This window comes from Equus quagga, unplaced genomic scaffold (genome assembly GCF_021613505.1).
Source record: "Equus quagga isolate Etosha38 unplaced genomic scaffold, UCLA_HA_Equagga_1.0 76195_RagTag, whole genome shotgun sequence".
Taxonomy (NCBI): Eukaryota; Metazoa; Chordata; class Mammalia; order Perissodactyla; family Equidae; genus Equus; species Equus quagga.
The window spans coordinates 77,202-93,271 of record NW_025803138.1 but is presented as its reverse complement, the minus strand read 5'-3'; the positions used below and the strand labels follow the sequence as shown (position 1 = coordinate 93,271).

The 16,070-nt window shown below is 46.4% G+C and overlaps 1 protein-coding gene across 1 annotated transcript in view; it reads left to right on the top strand.

The window, feature by feature from the left end:
- The window catches only part of LOC124234467 (liver carboxylesterase-like), a 31,086-nt gene extending 15,263 nt beyond the window's left edge, over positions 1-15,823 (top strand). The window contains exons 7-14 of the mRNA XM_046651812.1: positions 968-1,072; positions 3,465-3,503; positions 7,619-7,759; positions 9,630-9,710; positions 9,981-10,128; positions 13,962-14,093; positions 15,095-15,167; positions 15,447-15,823. Of these exons, the coding sequence (XP_046507768.1) occupies positions 968-1,072; positions 3,465-3,503; positions 7,619-7,759; positions 9,630-9,710; positions 9,981-10,128; positions 13,962-14,093; positions 15,095-15,167; positions 15,447-15,630 (903 nt within the window). The 3' untranslated portion in view covers positions 15,631-15,823. The remainder of the gene's footprint in view (positions 1-967; positions 1,073-3,464; positions 3,504-7,618; positions 7,760-9,629; positions 9,711-9,980; positions 10,129-13,961; positions 14,094-15,094; positions 15,168-15,446) is intronic.
- The last annotated feature ends 247 nt before the right edge of the window (positions 15,824-16,070 follow it).

The window sequence follows — 16,070 nt, the reverse complement described above, 5'->3', positions numbered from 1 at the left end:
CTGCACAGGACCCTGGTGAGGACTTTGTCTTTATCTGGAGACTGTTAGGAAGGAAAGGAAGAGTGATCCACAGGAGGCTCTGCTGAGGAGGGCCCGCTGGAGTCGGTGATGTGGGGCGTTTACGTAGGGCTGTGAGAGCTGGTTTCATGGAGTGGTGGGGGCAGAAACCAGATTTAAAGGGGTTGGAAAGTAGAAGAAGAAAGGAAGACAAAAGGAACTTTAGAATCTTTGAGTGTGTTTTTTCAGAATTCATTGGTTGTAAAAAACACAAGCCCCCTTGACCAGGCTGAAGTCAGGACATGCAATGTATTTAAGAGAAACAAGTGGCAGAGATGGGGCTGGATTTGACTATCAAACAGGAATCAGAAATTGGCAAAATTAAGTGTATCTGAGACTTTTATTCTTGCTCTTTCTCTCTCTCTCATTCTCTCCTACTTTTCCTCTTTCTCTCACTGTCTTCTCCTCCCCTTCTTGACTTGACTTTTTATTTTTTCAACAAATACACACTGATCTGTGATTCTGTGTCAGACACTGTACGAGGCTCTGGGGAGCCGTGCACACTCTCCATGGCCCCGCCATCGTGGAGCCTGCCTCCTCGCCATCTGCCTCTTCTCCTCTGGTCACTTTGTAAGTGTCTTGCCTGAGTGCAAACGTCTAGTAAATGGATGAGCTCGGATTTGTAACAGGACAGAGTGATTCTGGACTCCATGCTCTTAGCCCCACTCCTGCTGCCCCTGCTTAGATGTTCAGCTCTGAGATCATTGTGCCCATTCTAACAGAGATAAGATAACAGAAATAGAGGTTGTGTAAGTGGCATGACTGGAACCAGGACCCACATCCGCTGGTCTAGAGCATTTTCTGCCACCCCTGCTGTCTTTAGAAATTGAGGTTTGGATGGAACACCTCTTTATTGACTGAGCGAAGGGACATGACTCTTGAATTCTGCTATTGTCTGTGATCTCTGCAGAAAATTGCCGTCTTCAGTGGGTGTAAAACTACCACCTCGGCTGTGATTGTTCACTGCCTGCGCCAGAAGACAGAGGACGAGCTCCTGGAGACATCGCTGAAGATGGTATGTGCTCCATTCTCCTGTCTGCCCAAGCTCTCCACCCTGTAAACCCTGAGTCAGGCTTCGTCATTTCAGCTGTCCTCTCACCCAAGAAAATATACCTGGAACAATGTCTTATCTCTCAGGAGCAGTGTCAGCCTCTGCATCTGAATAAGAAATTTCTTTTTTTCTGTTTTATTATGAAATATCTCAGATATTACCAAGGCAAAAAATAACACAAGGACCAATTGTGTAATAATCCCCCAGTTCTGTCAAAACTTACTATTTTGCCATTCTTGTTTGCAGATATATTTTTAAGAAATTAGGCATTACATATTCCCAGAGGAAACTACCATCCTGAATTTTGGGCATGCAGATATTAAGGAAGATTTTCAGGAATGTTGTCACAGTTCATCTTGGCTAATTTAGAAAGTAGCTCAATTATAACCCAGTGGTTCCCCAATTTTCTAGATTTTCTGACACTCACCTCAATTGTGATTCCAGAATAACCATACGTCAACCCATTCATCCGTTCCACCAACCAACCATCCATTCATCCATCCTTTCATCATCTTATTATTCACCAACCCATCCAATTCATCGATATGCTTTCATCAATTTAATATCAATCCATCTGTAATTTTCTCTTTTCTGTTATCTATCATCATGCATTATGCAGCCACCACATATCTTTAATCCATCATCCATCCTTCTAAAACCCATGACCCACTTATCACATACCTGCTAGTTTTCATCAATCTAGCCACTTAACCGTCCTATTTATCTATACTCCAGGTATTGACCAACTCCGTCCATCCACCCACCCATCCATCCATCCATCCATCCATCCAAACTAGCCAAATGGGAGCAAGTGTAAAAGGGAAGGTGATGCAGACATGAATTGGATACAGTCCCTGCTCACACGAAATTATTCAGGAGAAACACACCGTAGACTTCTTGGGTTAAGTGTAGCGGGAGTATAGAGAGGAGAAGCATTCAATATAGTCAGTAGGGATACTTCATAGAGAAGGTGACATTTGAGGATTGATGGATGGCTATGGCAGTGGGTCATCACAAGGAGAAACACCCAGGGAATGCAGCATTTAGGGCCAGTGACGACCATTCCCTTTGTGGAGGAAGGATGTGAATGTGAGCCCAGGAGTCGCGTAAGACCCTGGCCCCTCTGTCTGGACCCTGGGCTCCTGAGGATACTCCTGGAAGCCCCAGGACAGGCCTCTAGCACTGGACTCTGCTCTGTTCCCATGGGTTGACTCCAGTGTGGCCTTGGGTCTTGGATCCTTGTTTCTCTGGCTCAAATGAGGTGACCAATGTGTTCAACGAATCAAAGCACAACAGTCTTCTGATGTCTGGAAAGAGGAAAATTTATCTCAGCAATTCGCCACGTGGCTCAAGAGGACCCAGTTTTAAGAGGAGAGTTGGTGACTTTGAGAAAACCCAGAGAACTTAAGATCCCGTACTATCCTTGTGAGATTTCCTGACATCGTGAGGAAGTGTTTCCATGATTATCCATTTACCTAAAACAAACACACAAGCACACAGAAACACACTGTGCACTCCCCCCCCACCCCAACATACACCCCTGGGTCGTTCTGCTATAATCCATAATAGAGTGATCCTTAATGATCACTTACTTGCATGCTAGTCAGACCCCTTAACTCTCATCAGTGCAGTCTTGGTGAACACACAATAAAGAAAAGTGTAGAGTGCAGTGAATTCCCGTGAGCTTGTAGGAGTGAGGACTTTCTAATGCAAGATGAGAAAACTCATCTCAAAATGCCTTGAGCAGAAAAAGAAATGTGTTGTAACAGAATCTTCAGGTAACTAACTGAAAACTAAACTACAGTTCTGGAGTAGATGGCTTCAGGCATGGCTGAATCCAGATGCATGTATTGTACTATTAAGAATCCATCTCTGTCCCACAGCTTTTTATCTTTCAGTGTTGGCTTCATTCTCAGGCAGGTTTGTCCCCTGGGGAGGTTAAAGACAAGAAGAGCACTCTAGACTTACATTTTATCTGCTTGGAAACCTTCTTTCCCAATAATTCCATTAAATGTCTTGGGGTAAATTCTATTGGACTGACATGGGCATGTGCTCATCCCTGAACTAATCTCTGTGGTCAGGGAGATGGGGTACCTCAGGTCACATGTAGAGGCCTGGATTCATGGACTGAAAGTGGGGAAGAAGGAGGTCCCCCAAAGGAAAAAGGGGGTGTTGTTGCCTGGGGAAACAAGAGGGGAAATGGATGGAGGGCGGGGCAGGCACCACCACAGACATGCTCTCCAGAGCCCCTTCCACCATCCTACACCTACAGCCTTTTCTCATGCCCAGGTCTGCCAGGGTCCAGCTTTTCTCCAGGAAGCCTTCTCACCCACATCCTCTGCCTTTGTCTTCACAGAAATTTTTCACCCTTGATTTCCATGGAGACCCTAGAGAGGTAAGGACCTTTGGTTTCTCAATTACAGGTTTTAAGTCTTGACAACTTTCAAGGTTGGCCTGTGGAGTCATAGTAATTCCTTCTGTTTATATTCCTGGGGCCCAGAGAGGAAGTGACTTGTCTGGATAACACAGCCAGGAGGACCAGACTGGAACCCATTCCCCTTACTCCCAGTCCTGTGCTCCCAGTCATCAACTCTGTGTTCACTCCACCCAACCTACATCTCCCCTTCTTGTTTATATTTCCTTCTTCCAAAAATACCCCCTTTAGAGACAGTTGGAATAGAAATGTCCACTGGGGGAGATGGAGATAACTGGGTAAGGGGTTTCTTCAGGAGCCTTCACTGAGGAGCCCAGATCTTCTCCTGGAGGCTGCAGGGTTGGTTAGCTGTGCAAGCTGCACTGTCTGCAGGGCCATCAGGAAGGGAGCCAAGAATCTTAGTCCTGAGGAACCACCCTGCTCCCAGCCATGAAGAAACTTGAACAGCATCCTCCCCATACTCCTTCTTCCTCCCCTCCTGCCTTCTAACATGTTTCGAGATTCCAATGGCATTACCTCTGCAACATCTCACATTCCTGTCCTCTCTGCCTCTCCCTGGGGATGGTAGCACTTAGCTTAAAAGGTGTGGTGAGGATTAAAAGAGATTCGCTCAGTCATTCAGCAACGATTTAATTAGCACTCACTATGTGCCAGCACGTGATTCAGGAGGTGAGTATATAGCAGCTAAACAGGCAAAAGAGAACTAATGACCTGCCCTTCTGGAGTGAAGGAAGAGTCAATAAGTAGACAAATTCAATACGTACTGTGTGTGATGATGATCAGCCTTAGAATGGAAAGGTAATGGGGAAAGGAGGCTAGAGTTTGCCAGTGGTTTGAATTTATATGGCATGGTCAGGAATGTCCATGAGAAGGTGACATTTGAGCCTAATTCTGGAGGAGGAGAGGAAGCCAGCTGTCAGGAACACGGGAGGAGAAGTGTTCCAGGCAGAGGGAAGAGCAAGTGCAAAAGCCATGAGGCAGGAGGCCAGTGTGGACGGAATGGAGGGCAGAGAGGAACAGGACTGAGGCTGAAAAGGGGATGGGAGGTGGGGGTTGGTCCTTTGAAGGACTTGGATTTTGATTCCAAGTGTGACTGGAAGTCTTGGGGGGGTTCTGAACAGATGAGTGAGTGACCTTGGATGTTACAAAGGGCTCATTGACGGCTGTGTTAAATGGAAGGTGGGGAAGGGGCAGAGCAGATGCAGGGACAGCAGCTGGAGGGCCCCTGGGCTGCAACAATCCAGGCAAGGGATCATGGTGGCTTAGACTAGCCCACAGCAGAGGGAGTGGTGAGAAGCGCTTGGTGCCTGGATATTTTTGAAGTAAAATCTAACAGGATGTGCTAATGGACAGGATGTGGGGCGTAAGAAAAGGAGAAGGGGTGAAGCAGGCTGCTGGGTTTCTGCCCTGAGCCAGGGGATACAGGAGCCCCATGGAGGGCAGCCACCAGTAGCCACTCTAGGCATTGGCCACACTGCCATTCCTACTGTTGCATCAGCCCGTGCTGGACGCTGCTCCGTTTGGGCCCTCATGGTCTGTCTCCTGGACTTTCACGATCTTCCACCTCTGCTCTCCCTCTCACTCCCATGCCCCACGGTGCAGCCAGACTTACACTTGTGGGCCCAGGTCAGGGTATGTCACCCCTTCTTAAAAGGCTGACCCTCTTTATGAGACAAGTCCCCTCACCTCCATGGAGTTATCCTTCAAAGCATATCTGAGTCTGTGCTCTGTGCCAGACATGGTGCAGAAAGTTGCCGCACCATCTGCTCTCTCTCTGTCCACGTCCCACAGCCTTCCTCCAAGCCCAGGGCTCCCGGGGTCTGAGGTTCCTGGGATTAGTGCTACACACTGACACCTCGGTCACTGTGCTCATGCCATTCCCACTGTTTGGAATACTGTTCACTCCCCAGTCCCACTGCAGATGGCAGGCACCACCCCATGTGGCCTCTCCTGTGTCTTCCTTCCAGAAGGAGCTGCTCCTCTAGGCGGCTTCCCACAGCAGCCCTTTCTGAACTGCACAGCCTTTCAAAGAGAGCAGTGGTGGCACCCAGATCCTTTGTCCCTGTTGTCAGCCATATTGCATTAGGATGTGTGCTCTTGTCCTGCTGAGTCAGATCACTTGACAGAGCTTCTCCTGTGCAGCCAGAACTGGCCCATCGTCATTGGCCCTTGTGGAGCAGACACAGGTCCTTGGAGTCACAGGGTCTCAAAGCCTGGGGTTGTCCAGGGGGGAATATGACACATAGTGGATGGAGCTGGAAATACGGCACGTGGGGGTGGAGTCTATGCACGGGATCTGTAACACCACAGCTCATGCATAATATCTAATGTTTATCCAGCTCTTTCCACATACCAGGTACTGTGCTGAGCATTTTGCATGTGTTCTATCATTCAATCCCCACAACAACCCATCTGATAGGTGAGGAAACTGAGGCACAAACAGGTGAAATTATTTTCCCAGGTTCTTAGCTAGTAGGTGGCAGAGCCAGGTTTCACATCCAAATATTCTGGCTCCAAAACCCACCCTTTTAACAAATTCTGTGACCAACTATGGAACATACCTGTACCCAGAATCACCTTCCCAGGTGGTGACATGTGAGTCAGGCTCTGTGGGATCTATGACCTTGAAAATATTTTTCATCAAAGGTAAAACAAAAATAAAGACCCAATGTGAGCCCATCCCTGATTCTTTTACTCCTGCTGTTCCTCTCTGATAGGGAGTCAAGCCTCAGTTTAGGCACCTGGAGTGATGAGGAGCTCACTGCCTCCTTGAAGCAAATCACTTATCAAGAATAGCTTGTGTTTAAATATAGATACAGTCAATTGTCATTGATCATGAATTCTGTATTTGTGAATTCACCTATTCACTGAAATTTATTTGTTACCCAAAATCAATACTCGGGGCACTTCTATGGTCATTCACGGACATGCAAAAAGGGGCAGAAAGTGTGAGTCACGTGATGACACTATGTTCCCACCTGAGATCAAACAAGGCAACACTCTGTCTTCTTGTTTCATGTCTCAAACTATTAACATGGTCTATTTAGTCCCACATTTTTCACATTTTTGTGCTTTGTCTTGGTGGTTTCTCTGTTTAAAATGGTCCCAAGCATAGTGCTGAGGGGCTGTCTGGTGTTCCTAAGCACAATAATGCCGTGATGTGCCCAACATGGGAGAAAATGAATGTGTTTGACGAGCTTCATTCAGGCGTGGGTCACAGCACTGTCGGCTGTGCGTTCAGTGTTAATGGATCAACCCTGCAGCCCACCCAGAAAAAGGAGGAGGACATTTGCCGTGAGCCCCTCTGGAAAGGCTAAAGTATCATCCCTGGGGTGTGATGAAGCTGTGGAAAAACGGCTACATTTGTGGATTCATGAGATATGATGATAAACTCATAGTGGACAGCACTGTCACAAGGCTGAAGCACAAGGAAATTATAGTCCCATTACCCAGGGCCTGGAAAATGTGGAGCCCTTCTAGGCTGATGCTTTATTATAAATAAGAACTACAGATCACTAATTATGTATAATAAATGTATATTACATAAGACCTTTTTAAACACAAATAAAACACAGTTGATGAAAATGTGACCAGAGGCTTGCAGGAACCTGAGCCCGTACTTCCCCTGGGAGCAGTGGCTCAGTGTTTGCCAATTCAGAGTTCACAGTCACTTACAGACCTAAACCACCACGAATAATGAGGACTGACTGTAGAGAGAGACACACATAGATATACATACAGTTCAAATTGAAATATATTTAAATGTTTATGTATGTGTATACATCTAAATACTTGAATATATACACATAAATATATGTAAATATGGATGTTATGCATATATATTCTCATTTGTGAGAGACTGGACCCCATCACCTTACCTTCTCTAGCCCTTGGTCAAAGTGCTGTCCTCTGGGGTCACACAGACTTCGCCTCCTTTGATGGGACCCTCAGTTCTGTGGTCACTGCCATGGGCATGCAGGTCTGTGGTGCTGGCCTTGTGCTCAGACAGGTGGAGATGAGGAGGAAGGTGTTTCCTTGAGACGAGAAGTGCACACACTATGCTCCCTCTTCCCCAGAGCTACCCCTTCCTGCCCACTGTGGTTGATGGAGTGCTGCTGCCAAAGATGCCTGAGGAGATTCTGGCTGAAAAGAAGTTCAACACTGTTCCCTACATCGTCGGAATCAATAAGCAAGAGTTCGGCTGGTTTCTTCCAACGGTGAGAATGCGCTGGTCTCTTAGACTCACCTCCCCTGCCCTTCACATCACCTCTCCCATCTCAGGTCACAGGAGCTCCTCCTTCTCCAGATCCCCCTTGGGGTCCAGGACAGCTGTCCCCTTCGCACAAGTTGACACCTCCATGGAAACCTTCTCAGTGGTGGCCCAGCTGTCACCTGGGTGTGTGGCCCTGGGGACCCCTCTCCCCAGACACTCTCTGATTGTGCTCCAATCCAAGAATCCCGAATGTCGATGCTGTGGGGCCTGTAGAGACAATCACAGGACAGATGAGAAAACCCAGGCCTGGAAAGGGAAGGAGCTCAGAGCTGAAGGAGTGTGAGGCCTGGGTCCCTGCAGCCTCTCCCCTTGGGCTTGGTCCCTTCGTGGTTTCTCCATAAGCCCCACACACGCTCCTGGTCATCTAACTGCAAAGATTCAGAGGAACTCGCTTCCTCTTGAGTTAACATGACTGCTGAAAGCTCGGAAGGGATTTCCCTTCTTTCTAAGATAAAGCTGACGGGAGTGTAGGTGCAGGTTTTATTCAGTTATAGCACTGCAGCAGGGAAAAGAATCCAGCGTGAACTGAACTCAAGTCCCTGAAAATAAAGGCTGGAGCCTATTTAAAGGCTGGCTGTGCTCAAGGAAAGACTGTTGGGCGGGTGTGGGGGTTTGTCCATGTGACTGGCCACCTGGATTTGTTAATAGGCACCTACACAGAGGAGCAACAAACTCTCTTGTCTTTATGGTCTATGGCAGTGGCATAGTTTGGAGGAAGGTGCCCTAAGAAGTTAGATCTTTACGCTCCCACAGGGCCTGAGAGAGAGCAGAAGTCATCCCTGAAGTGTGAATTCAGAGATGGCTCTCAGGTCCTTGAGGAAACAGTTTGGAGTGGTAGATTAACCTCTCAAAGGCAGAGAAAGGATTTGTAATCACAAGCTTTCTTTTCTGTCTATGTGTGAGGTAAGAAAGCATTTTGCCATTATTTAATTGGAAATATTTTTTTTCATTGAGGTAATATTGTTTTATAACATTAGATAAATTTCAGGTTTGTAGCGTTATATTTCAGCTTCTATGTAGACTTTATCGTGTTTACCACCAAAAGTCTAATTTCTGTGGGTCATCATACAAATGTGCCCCTTTACGCCTTTTGCCCTCACCCCACCCTACTTTCTCTCTGGCAAAACCAAGTAAATGCTCTAAGAGGGGGTTCAGGGAGCTATTCACCCATCAGCAGGTTTGAGCTGGAACAAGCAGTAAATTCTCCTGGCAGCAGGGAGCTTTCTCAGGCAGGCATTTTAAGGGAAGCTGCATCATTCTAAAGACAGGGCCTTAAGGCACTAGGATTTGTGTTAGAGTTTGGTCAAGTCCCTTAGTGCAGAGGTTTGGATGGAGTTGCTATGTGCAGAGTTCTGCATTTCTCACATCAGAACAATTTCAGAGGTTACAATGAAGGACCAAAGCCAGCATGGCAGGATTTGGGGCTTCCTCAGTCACCTGAGTTAGGGAGGGTATTTGTGAGCCCTGTGTCCTCTGCCCAGAGCCCTCCACTTCCACACTACCCTGGCTTAAACTCTCCTTGTTTGTGTCGATGGCCATTGTGAGGACTCTAGCCTGACATATATGTACACATACATACTGCAAAGGCCTGGGACAGTTTTTCTTAGCATTTAACTTATCCTGTTTGCATTTCTTGAGTTTCTGGATATAAGTTCATTTGATTCATTGATTTTGCCCAACTCATCAAAGATTCTGACTGTCAAGACGTGACAAGGTGACCTTCAGCCTGCATTGGTTTGGACAGTGGGTTAGTTTGGTTCTTCTTGCTAATTCCCAACGGTCCCCAATTGCTTAATGAACCATTGTTTTAACAGATCATGGGCTACCCACTCGCTGAAGGCAAGCTGGACCAGAAGAAGGCCACATCACTCTTGTGGAAGTCCTACCCGATCGTTGTAAGTGTCTAGGGAATCAACAGTAACTGGCTGAGACCCAAAGAGGGGAGGGGCTTGACCCAAATCACAGCCCACTTAAATGGCACAATGAAGACTGGGGCCAGAGGGTTCTGTCCCCACTTTTCTGCCTTTCTCACCTCACCACCCAGGGTAAGAAGTGGTTGCACAGGGCTTGGGAGGTTCACAATTAACATAAGCCTTCCTCACTGGTTGGAAAAGCTGTTGTTCACCAGGTAAACTCTTGATCCATTGACTCTTGATCCATTTCAGAACATCCCTGAGGAACTGACTCCAGTGGCCATTGAGAAGTATTTAGGAGGGACCAATGACCCTGTCAAAAAGAAAGATCTGTTCCTGGACTTGATGGCAGATGTTGTGTTTGGTGTCCCAACTGTGACTGTGGCCCGTTATCACAGAGGTGAGTTCCAGGGATTGGACAGAAAAGGGAGACCAAACCCACCAGCTTTGCTGTCTGACTTGCCCACCCCTCAGCATAGATATGTGGAAATTTCTGAGGGTCTCCAAGCTCAATTCCATACAGCCTGGGGTGAGACATTGTCGTATTTTGGTTTCTGCCAGAAGCCGACTCTAGGAAAAGGATAGGAATGCAAGTAATTTATTTTGGAGATGATCCCAGAAGACAGCAGTAGAGGAATGGAGTTGTGGCATGGGAAGGAGAAGGAAGCCAATCCATGCTGCCCCATCAAGCAAGTATCCACCATGGACACTGGAGCAGGGAGCTCTGGGAAACCTGCGTAAAACATTCTCAGGGTTATCCTGAGTGAGCAGCATGAGAGCTGGGTATTTATCCTCCAACTCCCACGTGTCATTGGTTGAAATCTGTCCCCAAGGGGTTGTTAATTCTCTGGTGCTTTGACCTGCTAAACACATGGCACAGAGGTCTCTGTTGGCCAAAGACCTCCAGCTAAGGGCTACAGACCTTAAGGTGGAAGTCAGCCTGACATGTTCAGAAGTTGGGGATCTAGTGAAGCACCAACAGCACCTGCTACAGGAACTCCTCACCTGAAGCTGTGGCTAGAAGGGAAATCTTGGAAGATGTGTTTTGTAATGTTTCCAAGGTCAGAGCTATCTGCAAACTAATTTCTTAACCAGTGGAGCTGGGGATAGAGTGAAACCAAGCATAGGATTGGTGCTGTGGCAGGGTTTTGGGGGGCTGGTTTCGGGACCAAGAAAGTTGAAAAGACTAAGAAATGGAAGGTATGGAGGCACTTGTTCTGGAGAATGTTAATGCCTACAGCTGGCTTTTGTTCATCGTGGTGTGTCCTGCGTCCACCACAGGACCTTCCACATTGATGCAAGGCTGTGTGGGTGGGGTGTGAGGTCACGTTGGATGAGCTCGCCTAGAGAGGATGTGTCCCTCCTGGGTACCTTTTTGAGGTCTTCACAGGACCTTCCATTTTCTAGGAGGCTTCTTTCACCTAGTCCGCAAGTCAGGAAATGGTTCTCTGGTCCAGACCTCTCTCTCTAACTGTGCTGGAGGTTTATAAATTCGGGATGTTTTAAGAGTGTTAAAAATAGCTGGATGTGACCTATTATATGCCCAAGCACTCAGTGCAGTAATGTACAGGTGCTGGTTGCTGCTTCTTCCTCCCAAGGGTCCTGATGAAACTCTTCAGCCCGGGGACATTGTGGTCAAATCTTTTCTTTCATAAACTTGGTCTTGTCTCTTCCTATGTGTCTGCTTTGTGGTATCCCTTTCTGCATTGTCTGCTGGTCTAGCCATACCAGACTTGTGTTTTTACGTGATGTCTCATGACTTGAGTTCAGGGTCTTTTGTCAGGACTGCACAGACTTTATCAACTTTGTTCTTTCATTTTTATATTTGACTTGCTCTCTTTTTGATAAAAAAGATCTTCTCTAAACATAAAATTAATATATAATAATATATAATCTTACATTGTGGAAGGTAGTCAAAATATAGGAAAACATAACGAGGAAACTCGATACCACTCATAACTTCTCCACTAGAAGTATCTGCTATAATTCTTTCGTTCATGAGGAAAATTGACCCTGAGCTAACATCTGTGCCAATCTTCCTCTATGTTGTATGTGAGATGCTGCCACAGCATGGCTGACGAGTGGTGTGTAGGTCCACACCTGGGATCCAAACCTTGAATCCTGGGCTGCAACAGCGAAGTGGGTGAACTTAACCACCATGCCACCGGGCTGGCCCACTGCTATAAATTTTTGATATATTTTCTTCTAATAATCTTTCCATATCTTACATATAATTGAAAAATTAATTTTTTGTTATGGTTTTGTTCATAGAACACTATATTATAAGCCTTTCCTCACTGTCAATAAAAATTCATTGAAAATATTCATTATTTCACAGATAAAATTTACTTTAGTATTCCTGTCTATTAGGTATCTAGCCTGACTGCTTATATTTTGTAGCTTCAAAAAATATATGCTCAATCTTATGTGCATAAATCTTTAAAAAGTCTCTAGGAATTTTGTTAGGATTGGTTTTCAGAAGTGAAATTCCGAGGCTGGACAGTAGGAGCATTTTAAAGTTCTCGATACAGATTGCAAAATTTGTTTCCAGTGTATAAGAATGTGGAATAGTCAAATTGAAAAATAAAATATTGCTGCCAACATCATAAGCCTTTTTCACATACAAAAGAACATGACGTTGTTTTATTTTGCATATTTTTGATTACTAGCTCTCTTTCACTCTGCTGTCCTTGTTGTTCCTAATTATTGTTATCCAAATTTATGCCCTATTTTCCTTTGAAGACATGTGTTGTGATTGTAAGAATTTTATAAATCTCAGTGGCTTAAGGCAGAACGTTAAAAAATAGAGAAAAAGCAATATATCTTTTGGGCAGCATTGTGCCAAAAATAAGTTCTCTCATTCACAGAAGATCTCTCCTCTATGGCTGTGCTCTGAGCTCCTCTCTGAAACTTTTGGGCGGCAGAGGCGAGGTGAACCCCCTCCTTTCAGGGAGCTCTGCTGACCTGGAAGCAGCTGTTTAACAAGTGGATTCCTGAACAGCAGGGGATTGCTTCTTCCAAACATCTCCTCTCCCCAAACCAAGGGTGCAATGATGGGGTGTGGGAGGCAATTAAACAAATTATTCTACTTCCTCATTTCGGGATGGCATATTTGTCAAATTATTTTGTGGGTGAATATTTAATGAGGTGAAGAAATGATCATAATCATGACAAAATAAGAGGCACACTATTATCCCAATTTTACATACATCAAAGGGATATGCGCTAAAATATTGACAGGTTTTTCTGAACGGTAGGACTATAAGTGATCTTTTTGTTCATTTTCCTTTTTTCTACATTTTCCAAAGTGGTTACTGCATGCAAGGTGGGAAATGTTGTAAAATTTCTCCACCCACTCGCTTGTGGGCATCATAATTGTTGCAAAGTGCCGACCTCCCTGGGCCAGGTGGCCCAAGAGTTAGCCCTGAGGGAGCAGGGATGGGCAGCTCTGGTGAAGCCGTCCGCAGGAAAAGTGACATCTCTGCAGCTTGGAGAGGGGAAGGTGAGGGAGGAGGCAGGGCAGAGGAGGAGAGAGGCAATGTTGTCCTTCCTCAGCCCCCTCTTCTCTCATCAGCCACCAGCTTACCACTCCCCAGGCCAAGGAGGAGGCAGGAAGTGACAGAGAAAAAGGAAAGGCTGTTTATGGTTTCCTGAGGCACAAGAGACAGATTGTTCCCTTTCTGCATGTGTTTGCATTTAAATATTCGCGCTTTTGGACCAGTAACTTAGATTTGCTTCACTCTTCTCAGAATGGTGAAAAAACATTGGAAACACTCAAAACTGGGCAGAATAAAATACATCTATTGGGCTGAAGATATTCCCCAAAGGAATGAAAACTAGCTTGTTATCAATGAAATAATAGTAGCATAAATTGTATGTTCGTAGATGTTGTTGGGTGTGAACGCATCAGTAGGCAAAGGGGCTTATGTGAATTAACCCGGTGCCACTGAAATCCACTTCCACCTCCAGCAGCTATGAGTCATTTAGCAAGCCACATGACTTTCCCGAAACTCTGTTTCTCTATTATGCTGATAACCAGAGGTTTCCTGCAGGGCAAGAGTGTCCAGCATACAGTTGGCACTTACAATAGCAGTTGTTGTTAATATCGTATTTGTGTCCTCAGGCCCCAGGAGTGCCACCAATTCCCTGAGTGCTCAGGGACCCCAGAAGTGTTGATATCATCCAAACGTGTGTCTGGTAAAATGAACTGTGCATGAATCCATGTCTTCTCAGATGCTGGAGCCCCCACCTACGTGTATGAGTTTCAGCACCACCCAAGCTTCTCATCGGACAGGAGACCCAAGACGGTGATAGGGGACCACATGGATGAGCTCTTCCCGCTCTTTGGGGCCCCATTTTTAAAAGGTGATGGCCCTTTGGTGACTACAAATTTGGGAATGGGAGATCTGGGTTCAAGTTTCAGTTTAGTGTCCTTGGGCAAGTTCCTCCTTTTCACGTCTCAGTTTCTGGAATTCATCATAACAGGGGTGAACTACAACAGTTGCCAATCTTTCTCTTACTCTAATGTGAATGATGGATAATGTGTACCCATGTGCCCTCATTCATGATCACTGTAAAGATCCAGACCAGGGCATCAGTGTGACAGGTGGTAGGACACCTGTAGGGCCCTGCTCAAGAGTTAGAATGACATCGCTCACTTCCAGTCACAGGAGTTTATCAGCATGTGAGTGAGAGTAAGATTAGAAGGTGTGTAGACATTGAGTGAGGGCTAACATGTGTCTGTCTATTCAACTATCTATCAATCCATCTGTCTATCTATCTAAATATCATCTTATTAAGTTTAATATATTTAATAATGTGACCTTTTAAATAAAACTTTTCACAAATGCCTTCAATGCCTTAACTGTCAACAGTTACAGACGACTTGCACGTCACCCACCTCAGGACTGTTGTGACACACAGGTGCCTCTGGGCACTTCCTGGTAGGGTCACTCCTTAGGGCCACTGCAGCTCTGTTAGTTTTCAGAGTCTGTGCATATGTGGGTGGGTGGAAGGAGATTGTGAAAAAATTCAAAGAAGAGCATCCCAGGAGGAGGGTTGCTGCAGTGGAAACCCTGGGATGTGGCATTGCCACCCTGGAGCGGGAGAGCGGGGCAGGTGGGCACAGAAGACAAAGGCGGGCCACTTATGGATTGACTGCAGCCCTTTACTCTGTCCTAGATCAGTAACTCTCAAGCTTAAAGTGCACATAAAGTACCCAGAGTCTTCTTAAAATGCAGCTTCTGACTCAGTAGGTCTGGAGTAAGGGCTCAGATTCTGAATTTCTAACAAACCTTCAGGTGATGCTGCTGCTGAAGGACCATGAACCACACTTTGAGTAGCAAAGGCTTTTGTCTTCCTCACAGGGGGTGCCTCAGAAGAGGAGATCAACTTCAGCAAGATGGTGATGAAATTCGCGGCCAACTTTGCTCGGACTGGGTGAGCCTGGTGGCAAAGATGGGGCAGGGATGGGAAGGGGTAGGGCATGTCCTTCAGAAAGGGGTAGCTTATACTGTTTGATGGTCAAATTCTGGCCCTGTGACCTCTGAGATAAGAGCTCTCTAAAAACAGGCAGGCTGCCCAGGAGATGGTGAGCTCCCTGTCTCTGGAGGCATAGGAGCCTCTTGGCAGAGATGAAGCCAGAAGTTTCCTGAAAATCTCAGTGTTGTTGGGACCATACAGTAGCTTTAGGGAATTTGTATTTTATTCTGTTCCCAGGAACCCCAGTGGCAAGGGGGCGCCCCATTGGCCAGTGTATGACCAGAAGGAAGCATACTTGCAGGTTGGCGTCACCACCCAGGTAGCCCAGAAGCTGAAAGACAAGGAAGTGGCTTTCTGGACCGAGCTCCTGGCCAAGGGGGCAGCGGAGAAGCGACAGGAGACAGAACATGTTGAGCTGTGAAAGGGCATCCCAGCCAGCCTCCAAGGCCTAGGGGAACCCAGATGGGGGATTCTACAGAAGGTGTTACGGGCCTAAGAGGCATCTGATTGTGGAGGCTGGGGAATTGTCTGGTGGGAGTGGGCAGAGGCCAGGGAGAGCGAATTTCTATATCTGTGGCCTCAAATTGTGGAATAAATGTACTTTTGGGGACTAAGTCAGTGTCTGTGTCTTGAATTGGAGATGAAGCCATCCTCCTTATAGAGAGAAGGCTGAAGAGAGATGTAGTATCTGCAGGAAATTGCCTCTGACAGGTCTGACTTGGCCTATGGACAAGCAGAGCAGCAGGCTGGGCCCTGGGATGCTTTGCATCTGCTCCATGTCTCTGGGCCCTAAACACCTTCCAACAACAGGATGTGAGGTGGCCAGAGTGTAGTGTCCCTGTCTTCCCTATTAAACCACCT